The sequence below is a fragment of the Atheta coriaria genome, unplaced genomic scaffold (genome assembly GCF_025399875.1).
Source record: "Atheta coriaria isolate IRGN ID8LTWV9N9 unplaced genomic scaffold, Caltech_Dcor_3.1 hic_scaffold_9_pilon, whole genome shotgun sequence".
NCBI classification, from domain to species: Eukaryota; Metazoa; Arthropoda; class Insecta; order Coleoptera; family Staphylinidae; genus Dalotia; species Dalotia coriaria.
The window spans coordinates 4,038,597-4,063,363 of record NW_027045451.1 but is presented as its reverse complement, the minus strand read 5'-3'; the positions used below and the strand labels follow the sequence as shown (position 1 = coordinate 4,063,363).

General features: G+C 37.8%; 1 protein-coding gene and 1 pseudogene across 1 annotated transcript; both read right to left on the bottom strand.

The window, feature by feature from the left end:
- Positions 1-220: 220 nt before the first annotated feature.
- Positions 221-22,593, bottom strand: LOC135798808 (E3 ubiquitin-protein ligase MYLIP-like). Its single transcript, XM_065311773.1, has 4 exons — positions 21,911-22,593; positions 1,837-2,039; positions 973-1,774; positions 221-912 (listed from the first exon to the last, which is right to left on the bottom strand). The coding sequence occupies exons 1-4, from the start codon at positions 22,025-22,027 to the stop codon at positions 682-684; spliced, it is 1,353 nt and encodes a 450-aa protein (XP_065167845.1). The 5' UTR covers positions 22,028-22,593; the 3' UTR covers positions 221-681.
- Positions 22,594-23,696: 1,103 nt separating this feature from the next.
- On the bottom strand, positions 23,697-24,626 carry LOC135799810 (protein LTV1 homolog; annotated as a pseudogene).
- Between the last annotated feature and the right edge of the window lie 141 nt (positions 24,627-24,767).

Genomic DNA, 24,767 nt, shown 5'->3' with positions numbered 1-24,767 from the left:
TTTGGAATAATTATAACAGCTCACATGGGTAGCTTTTGTATGAGACACCATCTTGAAAATCGTTAAACAAACGAACGTCGCAAATCTCTTAAAATTACATTTTTTACAACATCTAGTTATTATCGTCGCGGTGCACATCGTATACAACAATCACGATGCTGCTTGTTTAGGGGTTGGTCCGTTTCGAGGAGTTAGTGATAAAAAGAAAAGAAAAATCAACTCCAATTGAAACTTTTATAATAAACGTTTAAAGAAAAAAATATATCACATTCGGGACGCGTACTTTTTCAAAATCTGTACACTCAAAAGTCGCTCGTTATCACCATCAATTTTAACGCTACGCTATGAAAGCATTACTCCATTATACAAAAGAATACTAGCATAATCTCGCACGCATCTCGTCACAAATCATAAACTTAAAAAATAACTTGATATTGCATTAATATACAGCATATATAATATAACTAAACATGCTAAATATAGATTAACTTAGAAACAATTTGCATTGATATCATGACTATATCGTTTTACATCAACGATTAAAATTAATATTGTAATTCGTTAAATTCTAAATTCTTAAAGTCGTCATATCTCGAACGTCCATCTTCGCATCATTGTAGCTTATCAATAAGAGGAGAGATCTTGTCACTTAGAAGTTAATTTATCAATCACTAAACGTCTTCAGGGTTGGGCGGCAGCCCTTTGAGCAGCAGCCGCACTAACTTCGCCTTGGAAGTAGATGCGCTGCGCTTCGGAGATGTTCGCTCGGCAAAATGGGCAGCGTTCACACTGCTCGGCACAGGTGAGACACGCAATGGCGTGCCGGCAGGGTTGGAACAAGGCGTCGATGGCGGCGTCCATGCAGATGCAGCATGTCATCGCATCCAACAATCTTGCATACTTTTGAGACTCCTAAACAAAAAGGTAAAGTTTAAAAACAATCCAAAATCAGTGCGTTTTAGCTAAACTTACTTTACAATTACTCCCATTGCACGTCCGATTCTCATCCATATCACTATCAGCCATCGGAATAGTCATCCCAATCGACTCCGAATACAAAGCCCGCCGAGCATCATCGTACACCTCCCTACAGGTCCTCCTAATATCGAAAACGTAATTCTTCCCCAAACTGGAGTCCTCATTGAAGATCGACACAATTGTCCCCTTCAAATCTCGCACAAACTGCGCGGTCACCGCACTCCGTACGGTCTCACAACTATAAAAAGCGTGTTTCTCGGTGATGGCCCTATAAAGACTACTCGCGCAGTGAATACTGGCAAATTTCATATCAAGCGAATGCTCGATATTGTCCTGTCCAACGTAGGTGAGCTTAAAGTTGCGTTTGATCGCCTTGGCATTCTGAATCGCAGTGAAAGGGATCACCTGCTTGTCAGCGTCCTTAGCATACACCGAAATTCCATGCGGGCCCACGCCCAAGATGGTACCCATAGCACCGGCAAAGATTTCCTGTCCGAAACCTTCAAGAGTAGCAACTTGGTGCAGCAACCAATACTCAGCAGTGGAAGCTTTCATCCCGGCGAGACTGCGATGAATCGCAATCGCGCGCTTGAGCAGATCGGCCGGTTTATCATCAGGGTCCATTTTCGTAATAGACATGCACTGTTGGTACACGTGCAGCGGCGGATGTTGTGGATCATAGTCGCCATTCTCAGCTTGCGCGATGTGTGCAATCAATCGGGCGACGACGTTCCAATCGGGAGCGATGAGGCGTTTCTCGATCAAGTCCAGCTTTGCGTGGAGGTAAAACTGATGTCTAAAAATAAATTCAAAAAATAAACATCTTGAACACATCGTTTCATCATCAAAAATCATTACCTAGTCTTTTCTTGAAGCAGTAAATGTGGTGGTACCCAAAATTTCACCCTCAACGCAAATCGCGGTTGAGAATTGTGTGTGCGTGCGCCTTTCTGTGTTTCAATTGGGTTGCGTAGATTCAGCCAAAGTTCTTCACCTTTATTGACAGTGTACTTCAACCCAAAGTAATCGGATTCTTTCGAGATGCCCAAATATTCACACACCTAGAACAAAATACACAACAGTCAGTTGATTTATTTGTATACAAATTACGGCGTAATTAATTCGATGACCCTTTGGGGCACATTCGTTGCAATTGCTTGCAACACTTTGATTAACAATCACATATTCAACATAAACAAAAATTACACTATGCCGGCATGTTATCAATGAATAATTTGTATTTTTAGAATGAATTAATTACCGATTTGCAAGTCTTCTGCATACGTAAACATTGTTTACACTCCGATGATGATTTCATAGCTTAAATTTTTACGTCGTACTTTCTTCTCATAATCTGCAATAATACCGCCAAACAAAGCCATGTTTTGCTCTTGATAACACACAGCCAGACACACATTTGTTTCGGTTTTGTTTATTTTTTGGTTGGATTTTTCAACAAGACAAAAACATGCTTTTAATCCACACAACTTGGAAGATTTTCAGGTAGCTAGCGCTCGTGTTACCGACACAGATAACGCTGATAATATGCGCTACTTTTTGCTACTTCAGAATGTAAGCTAAAACTGGCATTGTAATAAAAACCGCTTACACACGTGGATGACTAGAATATTTGACTTGAAAACTTTAGCTTGCATTGCCGGCGTTTATGCAAAAATTCCACGCAAATATTACATGTTACTGTTGATGTTACATTTTATTGCAATGTAATCATTGCATGCGCCTACATTTATTTGCATTGCAGACATGTTGTTTTCTGATTTGATATATTTGACGCATAAATAAATATATGAAGGTATTTTACGGCGTAATAAACATTAAAGGCGCAGAAACACAATTGTTATATCATTTTTAAGGAGATATTATGCTGATATTGGGTCTAATCTAACTTTTGTCGTCTGTTTTCGTACCGAAAACCACAAGCAATTGATATGCGTCCTTAAACATTGATAAATGTGCATCTCATACCGCTATTTTCCGCCCTAGATACACATAATTTGATCGGAGCACGTTCTGTAAACATGACAATGCGAGAAAAATTGAATCACGAGAACAAAGAGTCAAATCGATTTTATCGTTCACGTAAAATGATAAAAATGCACGGGTCTCTGCAAAACCGTTGCAAATGAGCGCACAATTTGTTCATTGTTTTCTTATCTCCGCCAGTGGAAACAAAACATCTATGATTCGCTCGCATGCAAAACCAGCAAAACGGCAAATATTCTACAATATTCTACAATATTCTACAATATTCTACAATATTCTACAATATTCTACAATAGGGAAGTTATTTAGGCGAAGTAAAACAATTCTACGGCGTTCAATATTCCAAACACGCGCGCCGCCGGAATTGTAAGAAAAATATAAAGCTAAATTCATGCATTTGTCGCTCACTGAGGCCGAAATGGCAGAGACAAACGCAAACAGTCACATGAAGTCATAAAGACACAGGACTCGCGCCGGCTCGTGTCGGTGTAATAATAAATTATTGCCTTGTTGTGTTGCGGCCGCAAAGGCAGTGCGACGCAGTTTCGCGGCTCGGTTTGCACGCGGATTTTTCACATTCGCCATTCGCATGCCAAGCAGCCAAGGCACACGACGAGACACAACGGCCGAGAGCGTAAACAGAATCGTAATTCGTAATTCGCGCTGCAACACCGCGCGCGTACGCACAGCACAGCCTTCTGCACTCTGTACTTTCATCTTCAGTTGAGTTACACTACACACAGAATCAACAAATGAATCGAATATAAATTACGCTGATACAACTTCCTTGTTTATGCCAATTTTTGCGTCTTATTTTTTGCGCGGAATGTGTTTACCTCCAACTTGTTGAAACAATGCGTGCCACCCACACGTTTCGTGTTATCATTGACCGAGATTGTCAAGCATGAGTAGAGCCAGCAGCTTAATAACACACATAACACAATGTGTTAATTAGAACATGATTAATTAATAATAAATTAAAAAGGCAATTAGCAAACATTTGTTTGTTTACTTTATTTGTATGATTATATTACCGATAGTCGATGATATGAGTGCGAAAACTACAAAAACAAATTAAAGCAGCACGTTTGAGTCATTTTTCGCATATATAATTCAAAAATATTGACATTGTGCAATTCGCAAATTTATTACATTTGCTAAACCACTGCATCACAATCAATTAACAATTTATCACTAATGAGTGAATATTACAAATACTATCATTGGTGCAAGATATTTTAAATCCCGGCTGCAGTTAATTCGACAATTAATTATTCGTCAAACATTGCCGCGCCTGCTGGCATTTAGAACATAAAATAGAAATGCCTCAAATTATACGGTCCAGAATAATTTACGAGCAAAACAACTATTACCGCCTATATTCCCATTTATTTTATTATCGTCGATATTTTATAAAACAATGATTCTAACTATAAACCACTGGAATGTGCATTCATGTCATAATTTCAAATGTTAAAATTAGTTATGCCATGAATGTATTTTTAGTGTATGTTTGGAAAAAACACGAGGAGTCCAAAGTACAAACCGCGACACATAAAACAATGTTTGTATGTGTCACGGCGCCATATTGTTTTATTGTTTGTCGCATCGCTGGCGTAATTGTTTCCAGCACTTTGATTGCCCATATCGTCGTCTTTTATTATTTATTTTTTCGGTGTGTTTTCGTTGACAGCGAATGCGAATGCAAATTAGCAGCGACGCATCGCGCCTGCCATTGTTAGCCAACATGTGCGCGACGCGTAATTCGTGTGCGTTGTTAATCAATGATTGATCAAGACCACAAACAACATACCGACTCAATATTTACGAATGTATGTATGGTGTGTATGCGTAGAGTTAACACGCAGTGGAGATACGAATGTGAATGCTCGCAAGCAATGATGATTAGTCAGCGCCGGAGCGCGTCTCGATTAAATAACGTCCTGTGCGGGGAATTTCTTCACCCGGCAGCACAAGCGTAAATACATAGTGTGTGTTGGTGTGCTGTGCGCGCCACCGAATGTAATGCATGACAAAACAATTAAGCGGTTGAACGCGTTTCGAGCCATCGCCATTGCGACAAACGCAACAATCTAGCACGAATAAAGTCTATAGATACACGTATAACACATATGAGGTATTGAAGCAAAGCGGGATTTTGAGTATCAGTGCTTGCAAAACTTTTATTTCAAAATAGAACAAAAATCAATTTTGAAATTTTATTTGTGATTTTCTCGGTGATTAAATGTATTTTAATGTTTTATTTTATAATAAATAGAAGCAGAATTTAATATTGAGTTTAGTAGAGAAAGAATTATAACTGTAGCTGCATGGGTTTTTGTGTAATTAATTAATTACCAACCGAGAACACGGTTTCCGTGAGTGAACAGCGCGCGGCACCACGCAAACGAAAGTTTTCTCTGAGTTATTAAATGATTACTCGGGAACGCAACGCGTTACAATAATTATTTATACAGAAATTAACTCTGTGATTAATTTCACATTACATCATGTAAAATACACAAAGATAAAATTATACCATTCAAAATTACACGCAAAATAAAAAATATTTTTGTTTAAATTAGAAAAATATATTAATCACCTTAAAACTAATTATAAATGATAAAAAATAACAAATTCTTTACGTAGGTTGATGAAGAATTTAACACAGAATTCATTAGTGAAAGAATCAAAGCGATAGCTCGAAGCGTTTCTGTTTAATTAATTAAAAACTAACAGAAAACACGATTTCTATAGATATACAAAGAAAAACAAGTTTTCATTAAATATATTAATATTTACCAATGTAAAAAATAAAAGTTTGACAATCACTGGCCTCTATGAAATAAGGTGGAGGATGTGTGCGCGTATGTGAGTGCGATCACATACACGCTCATTAAAATGTCGCGCGCGGCATTCTATTATTCGAGCGGTGTGCGACATTTTCGTTTCGACTTTGCACTTTGGACCGCGCACCGCGCCGCCGTGCCGAGGTTTTGGTTTGAGCAACCAACGTGCAAACGCGCCGACGCCAGCTCGGAAATAGTGAATTGTGAATTACTCGCGCAGAGATAGACAATAAAATAATTCGAGCCCGCCCGCCTTTCACGCAATTCGCTCCTTCACCTGCTTCTGCTGCCGCTGCTGGTTCAATCCACTTTACATTTACGTGGGGCTCAGCTTGACTCGTTGCGACATGTAATTTGGTGTAGATACTTTCAAAGCTTTTTAAAATTTCAAGCAAAGCCACAAAAATCCGATCCAATTCAAAGTTCAACAAAACCACAATGAATTGCACAATATTATCGCTATCAGAATTATTTTCAAACAATGTTTCTATGAATTGTTTGGGGATTTTTAGAATAACTGTTGTGGCATACTTAACAAGTATTTTAAAATAATTTTGGTCTAAATTGCTGGTAAAATTCATATATGACTCATCAGAAGTTTAAAAAGTTTTAAATACAGCAAAAACTTAACGAGGTATTAAAATTATTGAGTGTTTATAAAAAATATTGGCATTTTTTGTGCTTGGAATCAAAGTTCACACGGTGAGTAATACCAATTCGTCTGTATTTCGGTATTTTATTCGTCAAAAACACATTTTTTGCATTTCCACATCAATTTATCTTATTTTTAAACATTAATAATCATTAGCAATAAGAAAAAACAACAATTTCATTGTTATCACAGGTTATCACCTATTTTTTAACCTAATTTTACTCAATAAAACATCAAATTTAAAAACTTTTTACTATTTTTAATAAATAAACAAATCTATAACTACATAATTAATTGACTAAACCTATGAGATAATATTCCTAAATAAGTTACATTCCATTTTTTTATTCCTCTGCTGCTAGTAAATTATTTGCAATAGCTTGTTGCTTCGAAACTCCTCGGAGATTCCGGCTCGTAGTCACTCGCTGGACTTTGCGACGTGACCTAACTCACATCGAGTATCTAATGGAAGTCATGCACACACCAGCAGCAACTAGTAGCGAACATGAACATCGCATTACTTGCTACATCGTGTTACATCCACCGACTCCAAAGTGAACTAAAGTTGACTAAAGTAAGTTGAGCTGCGCGCGAGTGCGCGCCTGCCAGTCTCGCCAATTGCGAATCAGCTGCGGGCGAATCATCGCTGATTGCGAACGCAAACGCTACATGCTGCAATATTGATAATTGTACTATAATTACACGGCACGCTAATAACCACAATCATACGCGCATCGCATGTATTTTTTCTGTGCACGAGAAATTCACAAATTGACAGAAAAACTTCATAAAACATTAGTTTTTAAGTGAATCAGAGAGAAAAATAACGGAATTTACAATAAATCAGTGAAAACGTGTGTAGAACAAAAGAAAAAATATTTTATTGTCTTGTTAAATCCTCAAAGGTATAAAACGTGTTGAAATATTTTTAAACCTCGCTGGTGTAATGCAGTGTCCAAAGTCCAAGTAGCTGTTCTAACAATAACTTGTTAGTCATCGCAGGCATACACCATATTTACTCCACAACTCACTTGTTATTTTTTGTTTGCCCCGATTAACCGAGCAATAGAAACTTTATGTATCAACTACTACATAAACTTGAAATTGTGGTTTCTTTTCGCAATGAGGAAGCCACCTCGAGCGCATTTACCGTTTCCAGCCGATAATAATCAATCACCAAATAAAGCATCACTCTAAAAGTACTGCAATGACACACACAGTGCGCTCGTTGCGCTAGCTCCGTGCGTGCGTGTTCGTATCATAAACGGTTAATTAAAATGAATGGGTGTTTTGTACTTTGCGCTCTCGGTGCGATGCTCATCACCGCGACACCGGACAGCTGCGCGGTCATTCGTTGAGCGCGTGCATCGTTAATTATTGCGAACGGTGCGACACTAACAAACACGATGCGGCGCTGCTGCGTGTGTGCAAAATGCTCTTGATCGATGGCAGGCGGTCAAGTTGTGGGTGGAATTTCGCGTGAAATTAAATTATGTATTATAATTTCAGCCGCGCTTAAATTCAGGTCAAAATATTTTACGATAAAAAAACACACTCACCCTCCGCTCTAAATTCCCATGAAATTTTATCTATATCTATATTTATAAGCTTTATGAAAAAAAAAAAGTGTATGAGGTTTAAGTTTAGAATTTCGAACCATTTTCAATGCGGTGGTGTAGATTATCTTTCGTAAAAAAAAAACTCGGGAGGCTTTAAAAGCATCCCACTTTTGCTTTCCGCTGGAAGCAACGGTCTCTCGATTCTCAACTCCCTCCGGCACTCGATACGCGCACGCTGTCGTCTTGTTTTTGTTGGGGGCTTGAGTCACCGCCGTGGCGAAGAGGGCACCCACCTATGCACGCCGACACCGCGTGCTCGCTCGCAATCGCAGCGAGCCGGAGTGGCCCAGAGAGTTCAAAGTCCAAAAGCGTGAACAGGCTGCAGGCAGGCAGGCGAGCGTGCGTGCGTGCCGCAAACGCGTTCGGCCCAATTCTCTTTCACCTAGAAACGCGCCACCGACTCTCGGGCATCCTCATGCTCATGTCCCATACCAGCTCAACATATTTAAGAGATTAACTAGGTTCGTGTTCGTGCTCGTGATCACGTTCGAACAGCTGTTTTCGCGTTCAGTTAAGACTTTTTTCATTTTAAACTTACTAAAAACTTAAAAAAGTATAAAAAATATTGCACCTACACATTTGTAGATATATTAAACACGTGAAATAATTAGTAATTATGTTTATCTCGAAACGTGCGGCGAATTTTTCCGAAGCAAAAATATGAAATTTAATTTTGGAAATGTTGCAACATTTGACTTTACACGCCGCCTCTATGCGGTCGCCGCGCAAGTTTTCGACGTGTGCGCGCCGACCGCGAGTCGTAGGTGTAATAAAAGCGCGGACTTTGGACCGGCCGCACTCTGTTTACAACTGTTTTGCTTTCGGTTCGCACACGGGCTCGTCCTCGTTTCGGTTACTACATTTTAATTTAGCGCACCGTGCATTACACATGCATGAAAGACCTATGAAGCATGTCGAATGCAACAACTAATCAAAAAATCATAAATTATTCTCTATTTCATTAAATGTTGCATTCTTACAGCAACAACAAAGAAAAAATCAAAAACAAAATTATATTCCGGTACTATACGAATTGTTACAATGTTAATGCACGCAAAGTTATCTACCTACCCGTTTAATTAGCACGTTGGTGTATAAATACAAATGTAATGCGTTTGAGCGCTTGCCAATACGTTAAAAGTGGCAAAAAGTTCAATGACTCGGCGTAAAATCAAACCGGCGAGTGCCTTTTTAATTTTTAAAACAATTTCCATGCGGCAAACATTCGCGAGTCAGCAAACATAATGGTTTCGCTCAAATCTGACCTTGAATCATCGTATATTGGCCAAATTTGCTCGGCAACAATGCCGAAAGTCAAGTCGTGCATGAATAGATGACAGATGAATAAATAAATTACACAAAATTAATAGTTCCACAGTCACTAAGCGGTCGCATGACTTTAAAACCTAAACTTAAACAAATTGGTAATCATCAGCGCAACAAGTTTATAACTTGATAATTTATTTCAAGAAAGTTTCTCTTGTATCTACATACTCGTATATAGGATGTGTATCTTGTGTATCTTGTGTGGATTGGAGTTGAACTTAAAGATTGACTTTGATTAACTCGAGAAGTTGTAGTTGAATTTGCCAGAATCGAATAAATAACACGAGAGATAAAATAAAAATAAAAATAAAAAAAACGTACGAAAAGAAATTCAGAGAAAGTGTTGTGGTTATTGCTCTTTCACGTTATTTCATGTGGTTAAAATTTAGTACGGCATAAATCTTCAAAAATTATGGATTATAAATTGCGCGATTGTTGAATAAACAAAACAGCTGGTGAGAGTTGGTAAGTCGGAAGTAATAAACACATTATTTCAAGGTATAGCTTCCTTATTAAATAATTTTGTATTGTTTAGAGTAATTTAAGTTTTCTGTGTTAATTTGCATCATGTAAGACCAAAAAGTCAAAATAATTTAATATTTTTCCGTGTTTTTCAACACAATTTACAAAAATCTTATTTTTTTCTATTGTTTTGTAAATTATCTGAATTATAAATTGATTTAGCAATGCCTCGACAAAATCTACAAACAAAACAAAAAATTTAAAATTAAAAGTTGTGCACAGAACAGGAAACTATTAGCAAAATAATAAAATACCTTTTAATTAAATAAACAAACAAATTAACAAGAATATTAAATCATAATACTTCAACATTTCGTGAACATGTTAAGTAAAATCGTAAAACCCAACAAAACTTTACTTTTTTTTATAAAGTAAACTGTTTAATAAAGAAAAACATTAATAAAACTCATCGCCTTCACTTAAAATAGATATACTACCAGTTGTGTGTTAAATTCGTTTTTTTACTTGTTAAAACAACTTTAACAACCAAACATTTAATCTTCAATAGCTAGGTGAATCACCAAACAGACAAAAAACAAGCAACTGTAATTAAACAGTAACTCCACGACCAAAAAAACGAATAAAATGCAAATTTTTAATGCTTCAACACAATAAATTACAAATTTAATTATTATTATTTCCCGCAACAAGTTTTTCGATGTTGTTGTGTCCGCGCATATTTTAACATATTCGATTCGTCTTGCACTATTAAAATAATCAATCACTACCGAGTAAACATTAAACGAAAAACTTATGCATTCCACCACGATGCAAATGCGTTTCAAGCGATATAAACACGTTTTCTAAGGCTGGCGAGCGATTGAAACACACGCTTCATCGATCCGACGAAACAATAACAAAACGCGTCGTCCTTTTCAGCAGCAAGGACGAATAATAAAACAAAATCCACTTAAGCCTTTCAATGTGCAAGATTAGGTATGTGTGTAACCATATAACATTCGGTCATGAATTTATTATGATATTGTATTGACGTGGTTAAATCCTTTCTTTGCGTTTAACAGCTTAACACTTTTGTTTATAACAACGTTTACGACTGGCATTACCTTGACTTCAATTTGTTCTTTGTTTACAATCGCATGTACAGCGAATTGTTGATAGGTAATTTCCGTTTCTGGCGGAGAATTGTGTCGGTATTCATATTTATTGTGCGTAATAATATTGAATAATCGATAAAAAAAGTTATATAAGTGTAAGTAATTGATAGGTATTTAATTGTGTTGATTTCGTTTTAAAGTAATTGAATAATTGTGTTTTCACTCGTAATTAAAGTCTATTTTTATCTAGGTATCAAAGTATTTAAAGTTAAAGAAAGGTCAAGTGCTAAAAAATATGTTATTGACGTAAAATATGCACATAAGTTAAAATATTTAATCACATTTGATGTAAAAATTAAAAATTATACTTTGTAAGTAACTTTTGCAACAAAATAGTATTTAACAACTCCACTCGTGACTAAAACCCGTGACTAAAGTACTTTAGACATGGTCGTGTTTAAAGTATCACTTTTTCTGTCTCAAAACCTTAGAAAAACTTGCAATTTAAAGATGAAAGTAGAAAAAATATGTTATTAATGTAAAATAACCACATAAGTTAAAATATTTAATAAAATTTAATATAAAAATGAAAAATTGTACTTTGTAACTATTTTTCATCAATGAATAAATCATTATACCGAGAATAATGAATAATACAATAATATTTCCAAATAATAACATAATCAGTGATTAAATCTATGTCTGATTGTCTGATAAAGGTCAAGTACTAAAAAATGCATATTATCTCAAAACGCACAAAAATAAAACAATTAAACTTAATTAAACGAAATCGAAGCGAACTAGGCAACATACAACTACCGGAAATTAAACTAATAAATAACCGCAGCTTATCTCTGCAACCAAGCACAAATTACAAACGCACACAAATACACCGAATAAAAAAAAAAACTTTTTAATATTACGCGATAATATTCCACGGTTATCGCTATCGTAAAAGTTCATCACGTTCCGTACGCCAGAGTAATAATTCATCATCGCACTTAACACTTCGTCATGCATCATACATCAGCTGTTTGCTTCGGACAGCGGTCGAGCGCAATTTTTCCAGCGCTATCGCATAATTTTTATTAATTGCCCGCCGGCGATATTTCGGCCGAATTAATGAGATCTCGCATTCGCGACAATTTGTGATGAATCGTGAAACGCACACATTATTAGAAGCAATAAGTGCTGTCATTAGAATTGGATTATGACCGCGTCGAGGCGAGTTCTCTATTGAGCACCCAGCACATTTTGTTGCTATGGTGATAAAAGTTACATAAAAAAAAAAAAAATTGCTGTGTTGAAAAATAAATGAAACTTTATGACTTGACAGCTTAGGATATTTTTGGCAACAATTTACTTTGACTTAGTTTGCGCGTCAGCACAATATGTTTAAACGTTTCAACTAATTTTGGCATGAATGGAGCGCTTACATCACACACGATATGAAATTGCAACCATTTGCAGCAAGCTTTTGGATTCTGCATATGCTCTCTGTAGGTAAAGTTACACAGTCTACGACTGCGTCATTTTCCGCTGTGTGAAATCCAAAGTCTATTATTCATCATAACTTTCGTGTTCAGTGAGCGCGCGCTCGACCGCCTCCTGTTACTAACTGGCTGGCACAAGTTGTAGACTTTAGTTTAGTTTTAGATAAAGCCGGATTTCATGCAGTGGCCGAAATCTGCACAAGCCCCGATCAAAAATGATCGAAACCGAAACCGAAAACTTTTCCACCGCTGCAGGCAACCGTAGCAACAGAACAAGAACCACTAGAGTAGTAGGTATTGGGGGTGGATGGAGGAGACGAGTGCGAAGGAAGCATTGTTTCTACCAGTCTATAAATTACATTATTGACGTGTTCACCGTTGCGGAAGCGTCCTGCTTGCCATTGCCAGGCTTTGCCTGGTGTGGCCGCCATGTTGGTATTGCAAAGTTTGCCATCTCATTCCGCTGCCTGCACACTACTTCTAGTTCTAAGTAGTGGTTCCGAACAGCGTACTGAAACTCTTTCGTAAAGTGTAATTGCAAGCGCAATTATTACTAAAATGCAAAGTTATTTCAATGTTTAATTTAAAACCATCATTATACCTATGTTTGTGGTATCAGTATATCTGTCTATCGAATTTTTCCTTTGATTTTCCTTTTTTCGTTGATTTTTTTGTGTTTTTTACTGCTGGATCGCTTACATAGTCCGAGCGCAGTCCGGCGAGTTTAATTTTTCATTATTCGCCATGTCGCACGCCAGCGAACGGAGCTGGGAGTCGAACTGATTCGAACGAATTCCGCTGGTTTTTCCTCGCGAACGCTCACATTTACCGTGCACGGCGCAGCACGGCATTTCAAATATTTGAAATGTTCGCAACATTAGCAGGCCACCATCTCGAGCACGCTCGTGCTGCTGCTTGCCACCGGAGTGTGTGTTTTTTTTTTCGTGTGTTTTTCATCGTTTTTCTTTGGTTGCACGTCTCACGTCTCGCCTTTTTAAGCTTTTACTTTAATTTAGCATCGCTGCGCGTTCGTGCCGGCGCTGCCACCACATCGGCCCGCGTACGTTTCGTGCACAAAGCGGTTGGTTATAAATTTCAATCGATAGTGACTAGTGCACATACAAAACAAGTCATAAAACATAGGAGACAGTCAAATGACAAAAGTGTAGCATTCAGAATTTTTAAAAATTCAGAAATCATAAAATTACACAAAAAGATTCAAATTTTAAGTAAAAATCGATTGAAAAAACATTGTTTATTAATTATTCAAGTTAATTATTTAATATCATAGGATAAATATTCTAAATTTTATTTTACCTAATTGAATATTATACATAAAAAGTCATTAAAAAGAGCACAAAATGATCATTAAACTCTATAGAAATGTTGCTAATTTTATTTATAGCAACCCAAAACCAATTCAACGTGTACAATGTATAGAATCCAATTTTCCAAGAGCCCTTTCTTCCTAAATCCCTCGTCTAGTCGTCTAATTGCTATCGATTTTCGCCTTTGTCGCTTTGTGCGAGCGAGCCCAACGCCTGCCATTCGCTTATTGTTTCTTATTAATAGATTACAGATCTAGCTAATGGATTAGGAAGCGTGCGCGCTCGATTGCCTAATGTGCAACTCTTCTCTTTCCCACACCGTCATTGCCGCCGCCGCCAACGTATGCTTTTCGAATCATTACGAGCGAAGAGAAGCACACCACGCATTCATGTAGCTACCGAAAGTGGCGCACATTTTCTTCGACGCTAATGTGGCTGCTGGAAGCACATCATGACGGTGATTGATGAGATGATGAGGGGACCACAACGACGACAGCCAACATAATACAAACTTTACCCGTATGAATATTATATTTTAGCCGTACATATTCATTTCTCGAATTGTACTCGAAGAATACATTCATCGAATGAGGTCATCGATGTAATGTAATTTAAAAAAAGCAAAAAAAATTCAAATCAAATGATAATGAACAGGAAATTTATTACGTATGCATGCAAAATTCGAAGGGCAAAGGAAGTGTAAGTTATAGTAAACATGGCGTAAATTAATTGGATGCGTATTAAAAATTCACTCAAATATTAAAAAAAAAATCCAACACAAAGCATGTGGGTATAATGTCAAGGTCTCCTTTGGTTTATAATAATAAACAAATCGATTCAAAGTCACCTCTTAAATAAACTTTTGCAGCACTTAAACAAAATAGGAAAATTCCACCCAAAACAAATATTCAATTGGCGTATAAGTAGTCTGGTCTAGACTAAAATTGGATTCGCGCCAATTCAATCCTGATCGCGTTATTTTTATTCGCCCTTTGAAAACATCCACGAAATGATAAATAAACTTCGCGCCAGCCAGATGAACTAGACAAACCTGCACCAAAAACTAAAACACACGCAAGTCGACGGCGCGGAGCGCGCGCCGGAAACCGAGGAAATTAAATTAAACAAAACTTTTGCCTGAATCCTAGCAAAAGCGTGCGTCCCCCGGTGAGCATGCGGCCGAAATTATATTTCCGTTGTGTTGCCACCAGCGCGACGACCGTCGAGTAAACAATCGCTCTCTCCGCGAGCGAGAAAATGAAATCTAAACACAAAAACATGCGGTTCACCCTGCGAACAATCGAATGAAAAAACATAGTAAAAATAAAAATAAATCCACTTGATTGTGACAGTTATTACCGGATTAAATAAAACGCCCGCGATATGATACGAGGCACACACGCATTAATTATGATTTGTGTTGTACTCGTATATGTGTCGAGTTTCCAAAGTGCATATCGGCAAACTAGGCGCACGAGACTATTAATGTCGTTTTGGATTTAGTTTCCGGTTTTGTTTGCGCAATCGGGTTTGTCGTAAACTTTTGCGTCCCTCTCGCGAGAGCGGGGCTCAAACGCGAATTAAACTAAACTCGAATATTACGCAACGTGCGCCGCGTGCCGCCGAGGATTATAAATAAATGCGGGCGAGATGAGGGAGTATATTTTAATTGGACGCGCGCTGCGCTGCGCTACCAGACAAAAGTTAATCAGGGGGGATGAGTACACACTTCACACTGTCTCCTAATTTAAATTACGCGCCCGCGTTATATTTATTCGTTTATTTTAACTTTGCACGCTTTAAAACAGTTCAAAATTTAAAAAATAAAATTTAAATAAAATTTGAGTTTAAAATCGGTTTTTGCGTTATTTTTCCCATAAATTAACCTAAAAACCAATTTATTTTAACAATATCCCAACAAATTATTAAAACATAAAAAAATCACTAAAATGAAAAAAAAAAGATTTATTGACTAAAACTTTTCTCTTATCAATCAATAATTCCTATTAAGTATGAGCAAGTAAATACTTTTAGACATTGCGAAAAATTCTCGTTTATTTACAATGATAAATGTTGAAAATTTTCCACCCGACCCTCCAATCATCCCCCCAAGGAAGCGAATCAATCAACATTGGCAAACACTCGCAATACTTCATCCACCGTAACGCAAGGCAGATAACAAATTGACAATAATTCGATAATACAATTCCATCGCCGATATGATAATTCGATTCTCAACTGCGCTGCGCTTTTCTTTATTAATCAATTTATCAACCCCCAAAGTATAACTAGGCCATACACTTTGCTTGTTTGTATTCCTAGTTATTAATATCGACCGAAGGAGATAATAAAACTGCAAGCTCTGCAAATCTGCGCGCGTATCGCAAAGTAATTCCTCGGACGAGGCAAGAGATGTGAGGAGGAGGGTGTGCAAGGAAAAGAAAAGCACAAAAGAAACGAGGATTCAATTAAAACTTTGCCTGTTAGTTCGCGAGCTTCGTGCCTTTATTTTTATGCCGTCAAATCTGTTCCTTCCGTAATCATGTCCAACCAACCCTCTTGCATTAGCGGGGGGCGGTTGAAGTCACTGCCGCCGCCCGGCGTCACGTCTCTTCGGCTGGCTGCTAACCGATGATTAGTAATAACCAACCGACTTTCATTGTTTCTCTCTTATTCTCTTGTTCTTGGCTTTTCAATTTCCAATTTCCAATTTCAACTTACAATTTTCCATCGCGGCTATCGATATACAGTCCTTTCATTTACGTGAATTTTCGGTATCAATTTTCTTCGATGTAACAAAAAAGAAAAAAAAAGTTAAAATATAAAAGAAACCCAAGAATGGCGAAGTAAACAATTGATTATTAACTTACAAGTTAGTGGCGCGTTGTTACAGTTTATGGACTCTTTTCGGTAGCGGTTTTTGCGCCGTTTTGCTCGAGCCTCGGCATCCGCTGCCTCAAACCGCCTCTCACCCGCATTCACTCCATTACGCGCCACTATTTCATCGCGTCGCGTGGCGCGCTGTGCGGCAGCCAGCAGCGGCGGTGGTGCTTTATTAGTGCTGAAATACAGCTCACATTTTGCGTCAAAACTTGCGACGCGCCGACGGCGGCAGCGATGAAATAAAGCGAATTCTTTCCCTGTCGCAAGAATTCACCACTTGCGCCTAACCACCCCGGGAAACCAGGTGGTGGATGGCGAACATGCGCGTGGGTGAGCGAGGTCGAGGGCGGAAAAACGTCCGCCTTGATTAACTTATATAACACGCGATAAATTCTATTCCTTCTCGTCTCGCCTTCAAGACGAGCGACGAAACAAATTCACTTTAGGCACGCAAGAAACAACATTAATATGCATTTTGCCACAAGCAAAAAAGTTAAACTACTAAAGGGGGTTATTTTTTATTTTTTCGGCAAAATACACAAACTTCACAGCTTTTACAATTTATAATGATGTATCAGTATTTTTGATCGATCATACCTTTTTGTATGATATTTATGACAAAAAAGAAAAAAATTGATTTTTTTTCAATTTTAGTTAATTTAAGTTATTCTTAAATAAAATAAACCTTTATTATTTAAGATTCAATAATTTCCCGCCTTAGATTTCAATTTCAAGCAAAACAAATGTTCCACGTCAAATGTTGATTTTACTTCGTGCCTTTAAAAAAAATTCCCTCCCGTCCGTTCCAATCTCTCGAGAGCATTTAGATTTTTCGAAAATCGTCGCCGTAAAACGCGGCGTTTTTATTTTTCCTCCTCCGCGCGTATGGAAATCGTGTAGCTTTCGGCGTAAAAAACGCCCCTACGCAGCAAAACCGGGCGAAAACACGCCGAAAGAAAATCAAATAACGACGAAAAGCGCATGCAAATACACAGGACGCAGGATGACGACAACGTCGACGGACCCAAGGACGCGCAGCGAAACGAAACGGAACCGAGTCCGCCGCCGCCGTTGCCGCCGAGAACCCATGTCGCTAATGTTTGCTCTTCGGTTTCGAAATTCGCAAAATTGCGCGATGTGCGCGCCGAAGACGAGTCGAATCCTTGTGTTTCCGTGTTTCAACATTTCGGCGGCCTGCTTTGCATGCGCGCCCAGCGCGTTTAATGTTTAACGTTTGTCGTCTGTCCTTTTACATCCCACTCACTACAAACCACCCGCCCGCCATCACACAACATACGTTGTGCTGGCGCAGTCAGCGGGTTGCGCATTTGTCCCACTCAATTTTTCATGATTTAATGTTACTCCACGCAGATTCCAAAGATTAGAGCTTTTCGGGTTAAAACTGCGTTTCAATTTTGCATGCGCGCTCCGCTTTCAACAAATGCCTTAAAAGGGTGTTTGCAATGTGCGGCGAGCAATTAGAAAACTGTCAGTTACATTTGCCGGGAACCTCCCCAAACGTGGTGCTTTTATCCTTTTTCATGTTTTGTGTTTTCGGACATCCGGAAAAGCGCGTTTTTTGTGCACTGCGCTGTCCATACTTCTATTCTCGCATGTTGCCACCGATTCTATAAGCTTTTTGTGTATTTGCGGTTTTTGTCCGCGTGGATTTTTTCTTATAATTTGTGTTTGGAATGATTCTGACGGCTAGCAACTTCATTTTCGCCATGGAATGAAAACGTTTTTTTCTCGCTAGTTTTTCCTATATATTTCGATGTGTGTGATATACGTGTGCATCGAGTGTTGTCGAGCGGAAAGCTCAGGGATGATGAAAGGCTTTCGGGCGCTAGGGCGCGACCTTCGAGGGTCGTGTCCTCGTGTACCGGGGATCGCACAACCTCTACAACCTTCCACGTCGCTTCGCATTGGGGGAGGAGAGTTAATTATTAATTAAAAACCAATCGCTTGTCGATTATTCATCAAAGCACCTTTAGCGCCTCGTTGACGACAACGTTTACCTAATTTCGCAACACTTGCAAAAGGCTCAAAGGCTGTGTTTTTAACAAAAACTAAAATGTGCCTCAAACACCGTTTATATATAATTATTTTCCACTCATGCCGGCGACAACATGTCAATTTATATTCATTTACTCCTTTTGTTCATCGTTGCTCATCGCATAATTATTTATTTATTATTATTATTATCACATCGCTCGCCTGGAGTAATATATTAGTTTATCCTGTTGGCTGCGTCACATCTTCAGCCTTCACCCGCCATTTAATCCCGTCTTTCCGCACTCTGCTCATCCCGGAGAAATAATGCGGTTCGATGCAAGTGACACTCGCATGTCGGGGCGCGCACGATGTCATTGTGTGGGCGCTGTATGCATTTTCGAACGCATTGAAAGGAAATTCGAGCTGGTTGCGCGTCACCGTTGCGCATTCACGGCACGTCAACCGAATTTAATATATTCCTTTATTCCATCAGTTTATTATTCATTTCGTAAATAAAAACAACACCAAAACAACAACGCAACAATCAAATAGAAAAACAATATTGATAAATCATAGTTTATGACTGATATGAAGTAAAATAACAATAATTTTAATATTAAATAATTAAAAAACAACAAATTAGTAGAAATTTCCATTTTTAAATTTCGACGAGAGTAGCTCGTGCGATGTTAGCAGTTCTTTTTTCGTGTTTGTTGCATAGACGAGTTTTGTAAAGCTTATTAATATTCGCATCTGATTAACCGATGCCTCGACGTGCCTTGCTCCGCAATCGCTTCATGGTCGAGCCGGTTTTCGATATTCGCTTGCGTAGAAAATTAAAAACTCTTTAAAAATTCACTCGCGCACGTCTAAAAATAAAAACAAAAACTACCAACTTGCCTCCAGCAAGTGTTGCAATCAATACTACCCTTTCACACATTAAACTTTCGAACCAACTTGTTGCTAATTGCAATAATTAGTAGAAATTAAGGGTGGTAATAAAAACGCATCGTTAAAACTTTGCGCTATCAACGTGCAAATGTAGGTAATCCTAGAATTTCGGGTGGAAATTAACGATGATTAGTCGTATTTGCAAACAACTACATTAATTATAATTAAAACTCAACTACAATGAAAATTTCAACATAAAACAAATGAAAAACTAAATTTAGAGGTTAATAAACAATAAAAAACAATTTTTGAAAATTTATTTAAATTATAACATCTATAATCCCGGTTTGAGCACCAATAACCGTAACCATAACCTCACTTCAACTCAGAAGCGTTTCCCACTTTAATTTTCGCAAATTTCCACTCCTAATCCTCTTCCCCAGCGCGAGTAAAACTAGTTGTTCGAATCTATTTGCGATCGAATCCGCATGCACATTACATTCGCGTGGGTCGTGGACCACCGCCGATGCCAAGGTGTGCGCGGTGTGGCTTAACCGATGTCTGTACTTGTTGCTATACTGATCCACTAGTGCAATAGTTAAGTTAGCAATGTTGGTTGTTGCTAACTGTTTGGAAACTCAGTAATTTCCCAGCCAACTAATGATCAACTCAACTCAACTCCACACACTACCTGAAGTCCCAAGTCGCAAGTTTTATTTAATTGGCTTCCATCATGTATCGACAATCAATACCGCGTGTAATTAATACATAAATGCAAATCTGCGTAAAAATTGCGCGCAAGTGGGTTGGAAACCCGAGCGCGCGTTGTAATTTTCCAATTATTGTTAATTATCATGATTAGAGACTGCATTAGAAACTTTATAATCATGCATCAAGATGGAAATTTATTGCTAGTTCTTAACTAAGCATAAAAAATTTAAAAAAGCAAAAAAAAAAATTAAAATTTTTGTAATAAATTTGATCGATATTTACCGATAGATTTTTTAAAATTGTAAACAATATGTTTAGAAACAATTATCACTTTGATATGAACACAATACATGACGCATTCTTCTTTTTTTATGTATTTACCCACACTGATTATGTACATATTATGTCGAGATATCTATTTCGGTGCTAATTATCTATTTTGTTCAAAGTTTATTTGCTGAGCGTTTAGTGTGTGCACTTGACTGGAGCGGTTGTCAAGCCGTCATATTTAGATGATGATTACCGCTGTTATCAATGTAAGTAAGTGCTTACAATGTTATTATTATGCCAGGTGAACAATCTGGCTTTATGCTATTTCTATGAGCGATTCTTTGTGCTCCTGTTATCTTATTTTGACGGCACACAGCGATGTAAACACCGTCGATCAAACACAGCAATGTTTATCACGTCAACAATGTGAATTTATTTAATTTTACACTCAAAAAGAGAAAAAAAGAACGCAAATTGTGTAATTTATGCATGAGTAATACGAAAAATAATTATTCAGCTTTTCAGTGTGCATGCACGCAGCAGCAAATTGAATTATTCAATAATTTATTCAATTTTACATTCGAGCGGTTTCAATTTTTATGAAAATGAAAATTTCTTTGAATTTGATTACGAATGCATCCAATCGAAAAGCTGCATTTAAATTAAAGAAACGTTATGAATATATATCAATAGAAAATATGTTTACGAAATGATTACGTTTGAGGCAACGCGAAACTTTTGTAATGATTGCTCATTACTCATATAAAGTGAGTTTTCCTTGTGAAACGTACCTTGGAAACACGCTCTCTTAACTCTCAGTTATACGGTTTTTCTTTTCACAAAGTCCTTCTTTTTCCTTGGCGAGGAGTGGAATGTAAACATTACGCTGTGCGTGCCGTGTGGTGGTAATTTTATACATTTATTTTTTTCACAGCATTTTACCATCACTAAATTTCCGCGCGCGCGGCTTGTTCCTTCGCCTCCAGCTTGGAAAAGCCAAAGCGGGAAAGCCGTTAGGCGGCGGCGGCGGCTATGTATGCCATCATAAACATTTTATTATGTATCATGTTGCACGCAGGCACGGTCTATATATTTAGTTTTATCGCGCACGCGGAAGGAAGGCCGTGGTAAAGGACTTTTTACGCGTGTTACGCGCTTCCTTTTACTTTCGTCCTGGCGTTATTTACTTACATTTATCTTTTGAACAGTTTGAACGAATGCTATTTATGTGTTATTATTTTTTTAGCTTCGGGTGATTTTTATTTTTTATATATTTTTATATTCAATTTTCTTTATGCGCAAAATGGCGTTTGATTAATATTTGAAAAACTTACCCTTTCGAGACATTCCTGCCCGATGGCCTTGGAATCAACCGCCACTTCGACGACCACGGAATTCGCCTGAGTTATAAGACAATACATCTTGTTCTTGTTGCTGCCTTGTTCCATCATGATTGTCGCGTTGTTATCCCACCGATTTCACACCGCAAAAGTTCCGTACTCACAATCTTTGAATAAAATATGCGTCCGCACCAACTTTTCTGCAGTTAAACTTTCAACTTTGTGTGTGTTTTTTTTCGGGTGTTTTGTTTCGCTTGTTTAAACTTGTTTAACTTTGAATTTTGTTTCGTGAAAAACTTTGAACAACCTTCAACTGTTTTAATAAAAATTTGTTACGGTTGTGTTGTGATATTGTTTCTATTCCTCTTCTATGTTAAACACACTGTGGAAGCCGTCGTCGGCGTAAATGCTTCCGACGTTCGTCCTGCTTGTCCTGCTGCTCCTGCCGCGCGGCGTATCGTTCATTCGTCGCGTGCGACCGTCCGCTTCCGTTCTCACGCTGTGCGCTAATGAAGGCTCGTCGACAACGAGGAGCCTAAACGATGTGCACATTTTACTACCCACCCGCGAATTGTCACAAGCTGTTATCTCAAAACAGAGGCGAGGATATATTTCGACGAGCACGTTTTTGGTCGAGCGTTGTGTTTTGACTGTACTGCGCGCACGATAGTTGCGTTGCGTATGAATCGAACTCGAGCTCGACGTGAGTTTTTGTTCGCGTAGCGTAAACCGCTCAGACATACGTTCACATCCGTACACTATGTCTATCTCTGTCTAATTTGTAGTGTCTGTAAATAAACGTAGGTTAGAAAGCAATAATCGACATTGCCAAACAGCTGGTCGACAGCTTATCGGTCATGATTCTAGTGTTATCAGCTGAATTACGCGCAGACAACGTGACGACAACTTTGAGAAGCATAATCGAGAAGGTAATAATTAAATGTATATCAATGTTTATAAAGAACAGATTGAATATAACGCGATGTCTTTGTTTCAAAACAAAAATGTTGATTTGAAATCGAAAGTGGGGTTAAATGATATTTTGCAGACGTAAGCTAGGCAACCAAACATACAAAACAAAATTGGTTATATTTAAACCAAAATCAACAAGAAAAATGTTTGCAAGTTATCAAGGTCGTTAAAAAATGTGTTGCTAGGAAAAGTTTATCGATATTTTGCATAGTTTATAGTTTGTATTCGTATCTCGTGACGCACGCAATCATTCATAGTAATAATTTTAGGTCACGAAATTATTTGCAAATTAAGCGGATTATTCCGCTCGGATATTTTATTTAACATAAAATTAATTATAACTCGTTATAAGATACGATTGCCTTGAATATTCATTCTGTTGTTAATGTTTATCTTAACTTGTCTCTTGGCTTCTTCCTTGAATGCCTCAGCATTGGCTTTCTTTTCAATTCTCCTCTCTTTTCTGTAATCTTTGAGTTCTTTCTTTCTGATATTTCTTTCTTCGGGAGTTTCCCCCTTTGGTCTAATTGACAGCGTCGACAAAGTTGGATAAACGCTCTGTGCTCAAACCGGATTTCTGCTCCACTTCCCCTGACGTTGAATCTACCAAATTTTCAATGCTCGCCGTCAGACATCGATTTGACCTGATTACTGAATTCCAATGACTGCTTAATTTGGATTTTGTTGCACTTCGGTTCAGATATAACTTTCGGATGACGGTGAAGCGTACTGAATATATCGACAGGATACTTTCGGCCAACCTTATCACTTCAGTTTAACTTCAATCTTGTCAAACTCGTCATTGGAATCATCCGACTCTCGTTCTTGGTTGATAACGCAATTTTGATGACTTCTTTACTGGGTGCCTCTGAACGTTGCTGGACGCGCGTTCAAATTCCGCTGCGTATTGTAATAACAATGGAATTTTCCGCACGTAGCCGGCAATTTCCTGTCGCAATCAAGTGGACCTATCCCGGTATCATCATATTTTGCAAACATCTGCTCGAACTTTTATCCAGAAGCGTTAATTGATCATTTCTGTTTAATATCTGAACTAGACATTGAATAATTCAGAATCGTGATTTTGTTTTCTTCATCCTTGAATGTAAATTGGCCCTCATCAAGAGTAGAACCAACTTCATCCATTGCTTCATCTCAAAAATTTGAACTGACATCACTTCTACCATCCTCTCTCATCATCATCATAGTAGCTATCTTCTTCTATCAGAACATTCAGCATTATTAAATCCATAAAATCATCTTCTAATTCATTGTCAGGATCATCATAATTGAAATCTTCATCCATAGCAGCTATAATATCAGGATCTAAGTCTTTTAATCTCCATGACTAGAAGAAAGGCCTTGTTCAGTAAACCTACATCTTCTTCCAACTGTTGATGTTACCGAACTTGGCAATGTTAGTTTTATCTTTTCCTTTTTCTTGCCATCTTTGTTGCTGGGTTCCTGTAGAACACCAACAACATGTGGATTGCTTTCTTTTAAATGTTGTAAATAGCTGTAATCATCATCGTTAAATATGCCACCATGTCTCTCTTGGCTTGTTTGCCTTCGTTGGGTTGTATACACCGGTAGTAAGACTCTTTTGTGGGCTGTTTCGTTCGCTGTGGTAGTCTTGTTGACTTCTTCTGTGGACAAGGTGAAGGTGACTGCGTTCTTTTGTCGATGAACTTCTTTTAGCTGGAAAATTACCAAAATATGGAATGTAATAAAATGTCATAACCTATAAATTTATTTATTTGTTTATAAAATGTTTTAAAGATGATAAATATCATGTAAAAGTAAATAAATTGTTTATGTAATATTTACAACTACCATGTTTAATATTTACTATTAAGCACGTTTAGGGGTCATTGTAGAC